Source organism: Pteropus vampyrus, unplaced genomic scaffold, assembly GCF_000151845.1.
Source record: "Pteropus vampyrus isolate Shadow unplaced genomic scaffold, Pvam_2.0 Scaffold571, whole genome shotgun sequence".
Classification (NCBI taxonomy): Eukaryota; Metazoa; Chordata; class Mammalia; order Chiroptera; family Pteropodidae; genus Pteropus; species Pteropus vampyrus.
In genome coordinates this window covers 241344-250310 of record NW_011889352.1, presented here as the reverse complement: position 1 = coordinate 250310, position 8967 = coordinate 241344, and the positions used below count along the sequence as shown (strand labels likewise).

At 32.2% G+C, this 8967-nt stretch overlaps 1 protein-coding gene across 8 annotated transcripts in view; it reads left to right on the top strand.

Moving 5' to 3' along the window:
* EHBP1 (EH domain binding protein 1) overlaps positions 1–8967 on the top strand; it is a 322192-nt gene that overhangs the window by 135831 nt on the left and 177394 nt on the right. For all 8 annotated transcript variants that reach the window (XM_011384344.2, XM_011384346.2, XM_023525560.1 and 5 more), the window contains one exon: positions 8694–8816. In XM_011384344.2, coding sequence (XP_011382646.1) covers positions 8694–8816 — 123 coding nt within the window. The remainder of the gene's footprint in view (positions 1–8693; positions 8817–8967) is intronic.

Below are 8967 nucleotides of genomic sequence, written 5' to 3'. Positions count from 1 at the left end.
CAAAAAACAAAAAAAAACACAACCTATTCTGGTGGTCTGTGTAAGAGATAAGAATTTCTGGAATACTTCATCTATTATTTAGATGTTAAGGCTGGGAAATAGTGTAGAAACAGAGATATGGGAGCATTTCTGATCCTTTGAGCTAAAAAGTTTATAAACCACCACAGCTATCTCCCTTTTAAAGGAATTTGAGACCCTAGAATGAGATCCTGAAGACAGCAAGAATATCTCTTCCCAGTGTTTAGAACTCAAATATGTCAACTCAGAGAATAGTAGAAGTGGCAGAAGATACAGATTACAAATTCAGCCTACTTTCTGTGTCACTCTTAAACTCTAATGCTGCTTCGTTTGTACTGATGACAACTGAGAATTCTCCAACACTCCCATGAAGACCTTGGGAGATTTCTGTGGATATGGAGAGCCATATGACAGGACCGGAAGGAAGTGAGAGCTCTGAAGAAGTAAGAAGCTCTCCAATATTTACTTAGGGGAGGATCCAGGAGACATATAACATTTTAAGTACGAATATGCATTTTCTAAGGATTTGTCCTAGAAATGCAAGGTTGATTTAACCATATTAACACACTGCAGGAGTGACACCTCTATCTCAAAGGAACATTTTCGACAAAAATTCAATACCAAGTTTCTCAGCAAATTTTAATGTAAGGGAATTCTGTATTTGATAAAAAGCATCTATGGAAAGCTACAGCTAACATCATACTTAATGGTGAGACACTGAACACTTTCTTCCTAAGATTGGGAACAAGGCCAGGATGTTTGCTCTCACCTCTTATATTCAATATTATACTGGAAATTATAACAAGGACACAAGACACAAGATCATTATAGAAAAATCTGTATTTTTATATATGAACAACTAACATTTAGTCTGGGTGTTTTTTTGTTGAGTTTTAGATGTTCAGCTTATTGTTATTTCAAGGGGAGAGATCTGGGAATGTCTCTCACTCCACCATGTTTCTGATGTCACTCCAAACAACTAACATTTAGAAAATGAAATTAAAACAATTCCATTTATAATAGAGGCTAAAAATAACAGACTACTTAGAAATAAATTTAACAAAAGATATGGAAAAACCTCTATGCTGAAAACTATAATACGTTACTGAAGGTAATTAAAGAAGACCTTAATAAATAGAGATTCTTTGTTCATCGATTAGAAGACTCAAAATTGTTAAGATATCCCTTCTCCCCAAATCAATCTGTAGAATCATAATTCTACCAGGATTTTTTTAATAAGTAGAAATTGAGCTGATTCTAAAATATATTTGGAATTGTAAAGAACCTGAGTAACTGAAACAATCTTGGAAAAAAAAAAAAAGAATTGTTACACTAAACTAATACTACCTTACATCAAGATTTACTGTAAAGCTATACTAATCAAGATAGTATGTATTGGCATATGACAGGTCAGTGGAACAAAACATAGAATCCTGAAAAACTCAAACTTATTTGGTCAATTAATTTGGAACAAAAGTTTAGCATTATTCAGTGAAGAAAGGAAAGTCTTTTCAACAAATGATGCTGAAACATCTAGTTGCCCATATGGAAAAAATGAGCCTCAGTTCCTACCTCTTAGCATATGCAAACATTAATTCAAAATAGATTATAGACATAATCTATATAAGCTAAAACTATAAAGCTGAAAAAACGAAAAAAGAATGTGTTTGTGACTTGAGAGTAGGCAAAGAGTTCTTATAATACAAGACACAAGAAGTAATAATCATGAAAGAAAAAATTGATAAATTAAACTTCATCAAATTAACAACATATGCTCATCAAAATAGACCATTAAGAAAATGTGCAGACTGTTTTTGTATCCTTGAATGGAATACTATTCAGCAATAAAAATGAACCGTTGACATGTTTGACAACATGGATGAATCTCAAAACCATTATGATGATCGAGGACTTACATCAAAGAGTATATTGTATATAATTCCGTTTGTGAGTTGTTTTGGAAGAGGCAAAATTAATCTTATGTGAAAAATATTAGAATAGTGATATGGTTTGAGGATCGAAAAGAGGCATGAGAAAACTTGTGAGAGTGATGCAGTGTTCTGCATCACTGTCATGTTGGTGTATACATTTGTCAAAATTAATTGACTTGTACAATTTAAGAGCTGTACTTTTCACATAGGTGCATTAATAAAATACTAGAAAGTAATGTAGAATTATAGTTAATATGTTAGATTAGTAAGAAAAAAAATAAGTTCAACTTTCTGATTTATTGATCTAATGTGTGGTAGCTAGTCTCCAAAGATTGTCCTCCAGTGAATCGTGCCTCCTAATATTCATGCCCTTTTTTAGTCCCCTTTCTTTCATCTGGGTTGGTCCTATAAATCATTTTTAACCAATAGAATGCAGGGGAATCAACACTGTAATTTCTAAAGCTAAATCATAATAAAATGCCTTGCGGTTTCTACCTGGGTCTCTTATAATGCATGCACTGGGGAAGCCAGCTGCCATGTAAAAAAGTCCAACTACCCTGAAATTGCTATGTTGTGAGGGAAAAGGGAGAAAGGAAGAGAGGGAGGAAGAGAGGGAGGAAGAGAGGGAGGGAGGGAGGGAGAGAGAGGGGAGAGGAGAGAGGAGAGAGGAGAGAGGAGAGAGGAGAGAGGAAAGAGAGAAAGAGAAAGAGAAATATGCCTGGCCAGCCCTGATTATTCCAGACTTCTTAGCTGTTAAGACCAAACATACATACATACAAATGAGGAAGCCACTTTGGACGGTCAGCCCAGCTAGAGCTTTCAGATGGCTTTAGTCCCAGCTACCATATAACTGCAGTGAACCAACTACCCATTGAGTCCAGTCAGCCCACAAAACAGAGAGAGATAATTTGTTGTTTTAAACTATGTATAGATACATAGACTGACATGTAGACACATCGATTAAAAATACTATTTCTATAATTTAAAAATAAGATATGTTATATGCCTTTCTGCCTTTAGAAATATAATACCAAGTATTATGACTTTTAATTCATTCATTTACAACATACATTAAGTAATAGCTATGCTAAAAACTTCTAGGTGTTAGAAAATGGGAACATGACATAAATACACAGCTATTTAATTCCATTTTTTGTCCATTAAGTATGTAAGGGGAATATCTAGGATATTAGGGTAGAAATTCCCACTAGACAGTTGGAAATTCAAGCCTGAGAATTATCTGTATTCATGTGTTAGTTTAAGCCAAAAAAGTAGATTATTTCTTTCAGGAAGAGCAGTTTTGAGGTGGGGGAAGAATGAGACCAATGATAGGCCTAAAGAATAATAATATTTAAGACACAGAGGGAAGAATAGTTATCATTAAGGGAGACCAAGACATAACTATGAAAGAGATAGGAGGGAACTAGGAGATACTAGTGTCCTGGAAGGAGCAGGACGAATTTCAGGGAGTGAATGTTTAATTATGTTTATCATACAAAAGTCATATATCATAAGAGCTAATAGATATCTCGTATATTTTCCAATTAGAATATATGGTGGTGACCTGAGAACAGTTTCAGTAAGGGGGATGAATAAAGGTGGGGATAAGAGCAGATTGCAGTGAATTGAAGAATCAATGGTAGGTGGGAAATTGTAGACGACTAAATTTTTAAGATGATTTCTTATAAAGATTAAGAGAGGCTGGCCAAACTAGAAGGGGCTAATGGTTGAAAGAATTTTTTAAAATTTGGGAGCAACTTGATCATATTAATATGCCATTAAGGTTTATTAATTAATTCAGAGGGAGAGGTTGAAGATCCAGAGAGACACACTACTCAATGCCTGCTTTTCTGCTTAAAGCAACTCTTCCCTTTCCTATTATAATCCACTATGGGATTGAAAATTACATTATTAAACCCACTATTTGTACCCATAAATCAAATATTTGTGGGCTCAAGCCAGTGAGAAAAGTGACATTTTTTGGACTGAGATTTCTGCCAAGAAGTGAAATGATACTGTCTTAAAACGAAATATACCTGTACTGAATCTTGTTATACTTTGGAGAGAAGAGTGATGATCCTGCAAGATTTGCAGGTATGTTATAGTTCCAGGCACTTTTTTTCTTTTAGCTCAACTACAGACTCTTAAAAGAAAAAAGCCACCTATTCTTTGTGTGACCGCCCCTTCCCCCTTTTTTAATTCAGTGTGATAATCTCTGGTGGTCAATTTCTATCTTTTTTTGCCTTTCTAACAGTAAAGAAGAGTCTCAAATTACTTGACCCTTTGCTTCGATTACCTGCCCCTAATTTAGTTTTCCTTCTTTTTCTCACCAATGAGGCAAGTCTAGATTGACACACTGTTATGATGGCTAAAATATGCTACACTATGAGTTTATTGCTCAATTTGAGTAGCACTACAGTAAAAATTTGTGCTATTACATAGCATAATCCAAACGTGTAATTTTTTGGTGAAACAAGCCTTTAATAAGTAATAAAGTATTATCTAAGTATGTTGGTCCAGGGAATCTTTTTGGTCAGGGTAGCATATTACTGGGAAAAAGTTCCCACTTAAAAAAATTCTGGAAATAATTTTTTTTTAATCTTTTAATTTTTTAACTTTTTTCCTTATTATAAACCTAAAACACATTGTTGGAAATTTAGAAGAAACAGAAAAATACATTTTTAAGAGGAAAAATACGTAACAAAATTATATATTTTAGAGTCCACAGCCACATATGCAACTGCTAATTGAATTATTACCCTGATAAGTTTCACAGGCACCTTATAGCTTGCTACGCTGATAAGTTTCACAGGCACCTTATAGCTTGCTACGCCCAGACTAAATAGCTCCTATTGCCATGCTACTATCCATGGTTACCCAAGACAAAAACTTGGCATTTATCCTATATTCCTTTCCCCATTCCCTGTGTCAAATGAACTAGCAAATCTTTCTTCTTCATTTGTTTTTTAATTAGCAAATACTTACTGTGTGCCTCCCCTCATGGAATGGTGATGCTGAACTACTTTTTGTTTCCTGTGCTGTTTTTCCCAATGCTGCCACCATGTTGCTCTTGGAATGAAGTTTCGAAAATATTCATTTGATTTTTTACTGGATTCCCATAGCTGTCAGAGTTCAATTCACATTCTTTAGTTGGGTCAAAAGAACCCTCATGTTAGAACATTCACCAGCCCCATCTCATTCCATTCCCTATCCCTGGCATCTTAAACCCCAAACAACTTGTAGTTCCTCAAATATGTCATGTTCGCATTTGCTTTCCTTTTATCATTGTGGAATGCCTTCCATTTTGTCTTTTTATTTTAATAATAATTTCTGTTTGTCTCATTTTAGCTCAAATTTGAGTAAGTTCAGGATGCCTTCCTGACCAAAGTCCCTCTTCCAGTTTCACATAGCCTACAATACATATTTCAATCATAACATATGTCATATTTATCATACACTATGTATTGCTTTATTTCTCTTTCTGTCTTACAAAAATACAAAGCCACGAGGGCAGGTACTATCACAGGCAGATAATAGGTACTTGATAAATGTTTATTAGATAGATAAATGGTATTTCTTTGGCAGTTGCTTTTTATGATTTGGATTCACATTTATTTGCATGCCAACCGAAAAAAACATTGGTATGAGTAATTAAAATTACCTTTTCACTCTGTTAAATATGAATGGAAGTTTTAGAAGCAGAAGTTCTAGGAGTTAAGTAAGGATTTATTTAAGCTATGAATATATAGAGAAAACTAGGATAGGAAGGACTCGTCATCAGTAAACTGAATGGAAACAAGAAATTACTTTAAGTTAGTTAATGAGGAAATGGTCGTCAGTGGGTTTAGGTATACGAAAAACATGATGAGAGGGAGGAAATACTCTAAACATTCAGAAAAATTACAATGTAAATAATTTATTCATGTTATTGACTCACCTTGATAATATTTATATAAATGACCACATTTTACCTAAAACTCTATGGAACAGTATTAATGTTTTGAAGATAAGGACCAAGTCTAATATTTCTAAAGTGTTCCTTATAGTGCTCATTATATGTTTAAATAAATGGTTGATTTCTGCTTTCTTTGAGATTACATCTAAGAAGATAAAAGAAAACATGTAAAGAAAATTGCAAATCTTTGAACATTATTTTAAAATATTTTAATAATTGCACATTTGGCAATATAGTACAAATAAATAATAATATACATGATAAAATGTGGATGTTAATAATAATACTTCAGGATATTTATGAGAATTAATTCTGATAACATATATAAAGCTCTTTCCACTGCTCAATAAATAATAGCTGCTGTTATTAATATTTTTTCATATTTTCAAAGTTAAAAATAAACTATTTGCAAATTTTTAAAAATACACAATTAGTAATGAATGAAGAAAAATCAATCATGCACTGGTAATCATTTAACACTGACTTTCCACTCCATTACATTTCTCTAAAAATTTCAAAATTCCAATGACTAGTAGTGGGAGGGAAAAGAGCTAACTTATAAATGAACTATACCTCATGAGGAATTTGCTAGGTTAGTTTTGAGTTGGAGTGGGGTTTTAAACTGTTGGCAGAATAAGATAGAAGAAGACACTTTATAAAGGCTGATTATTCGGTTCTTACTATTCAAATTCAGATGACAAATTTAGTTGGTATTAATTGTGTTTACTCCTTGTTTTCTATTGTTTATTTAGACTACCTCAAGCAGTTTTATTCATGCAAAATGTATTTTCTCATTTGGACAAGAGAAATGAATAACCTTATCAACCTTTTATATGTATTTGATTCAAAGGTCTAAAAAATAACATTTCTGACTGCCTAATATTCTGGTAGTCATTTATTGTCTATTTCAATATTATTTTCTACCTTTATGGAAGGTAAATTCCACAAGGACAATACCATGTCTGTTTTTTTTCTTTTTTTACTCTTGTGTATCAAGGATAGTACTTGGCACAGAATGATAAATGAATATTTGTTGAAAACGTATGGTTAAAGGCAAATTTATTACAATTGAGTATTTTATGATTTGGTTCAAATAAAATTTATAATATGTACTTAGATTTACAATGTTAAAGAACAACATATTTAATGCTGAATTTATAATCATTTTTTATTTCTAACCATTTTCTTTTGTTCCCACTAAATGATCTGGATCTGTTTGGTTTGTCCTAATACTTAAGCTATTCCCAGGTTTTAACTTTGGAAACAGCAAAAGTTAACTGGACTACTCTAGTAGGCTCTTATTATTTTTTTCTAAGCTAATTTTCACCCAATGAATCATAATTTCACATATTCAGAGCTATCCAAAATATATATGACTCATGTAAAATAATTCTATTTATGTGCAAAATGAATTCTTATTTTAAGGTTTTTCTATTAGGTCTATGTTCTGTCCTTATTGGATAAATTATAAGATTTTCTAAAGCAAATACTTGAGTTCCCTTAAAAGAGCAAATTCCTTAGAAAACAGTAGAAAATAGTACCTATTGCCTGCTTTTCTTATTTTGTGCTAATTTTTAAAATTCTAGAATGAGCAGGTGCTTATTTTCATGATTCATGCGTATATATTCTTTAAACCTTTAAATTTAGAATTTTGTAAACAAATAGTACATATTTTCTGTGGTATCAGAGGATTTTTAAATTGTTTTTAACATATGCATTTAAAGCACTATTTTAAAAATGCAAAATGTGGTTACTGAAAGCCAATGTCAGCCTCTTGAATTATCTTTGTTTTGTGTTTAACATAGGTTTTCCATTAATAATATGTTTTAACAATAAAACGTTTTCCATCTAAAATAGTACAGCATAACTTTCAGTTAAATACATCTGTTATAGTTCATCAAAATAACATCCTCTGAGTGTATTATTCTCTTGATTAACCGAACATCCCCTCTCTTTGTCTTTTTAAGTAACAGCATGCTTCTACTGCTCTTTAATTAAATGACCTTACCTTACATTTGTCTCGACTGGCTTCTGTTTACAGAAATTGTAAACCAATTGAATGCTCTGAGCAGCTTAGATGAAGATCAAGATGACTGCATAAAGCAAGCAAATATGCCTTCAGCTAAATCAGCCAGTTCCTCTGAAGGTTTAAGAGCTTTCTTCCTTTCTTTCTGCTTCTGATTGCCTTTATTTACTGTGACCTGCTACCTCTTGACTTCTGTCTGTATTTAGCTGTCAGTTTTGTCTTTGTGCTTTTCCTTGAATGTTTTCTTTGGTAATTTGTAGTGCACCAACAGGCAACAACATAACAGAACTGACCATCTTTAGCAAAGCCTTGTATCAGGATCCTTGTTAGATGGTTATTTTAAAACATAAGATAATAATTGGTCATATAACATGACAGTATTGCTTTAGTTAGCTTGTATATTGTAACTATATTGTTTTTAAGATATTTGCTTAGATTAAACTCATTTGAATTATTTATATTTAAGACTGAAGGATGTTTTACTAAAAATCTATCAGTACTCTTTTATTAGATTGAATTAAATTCAGACAAAAGTTTATCTGATATAATTTTTCTATTAATATGCATATTTATTTTGTTTCATATGAAAATGTTGGTATGCTACAAAATACTTGAATGGCATTCTATCATTGGTAAAATGCTGTATCTTATTATTTGCAGGTATTATTAATGTGAATTTATACAAGTTGAAATATTTCATGAATGATCAAAGTTATGCTTTACTGAAACCATAGTGAACTCTAACACATATGTTTATTTTCAGAACTTATCAACAAACTTAACTTTATGGATGAAGCGGAAAAGGACTTGGCCACTGTGAATTTAAATCCATTTGGTGATCCTGATATAGCAGAATTAAATCCATTTGGAGATCCTGATTCAGAAGGTAGCAAGTTTTTTTTCTGTACTTTTAAAGTCATTATATAGTCAGGTTCTTTTGAACTATAAGGGCAGGAAGAGATTTTTTTTAAAAAAAGACATAAAAAGTAATTCTTGTTGCTAATGATAATAGCGTTGTCTTCAATACCACTTACAGT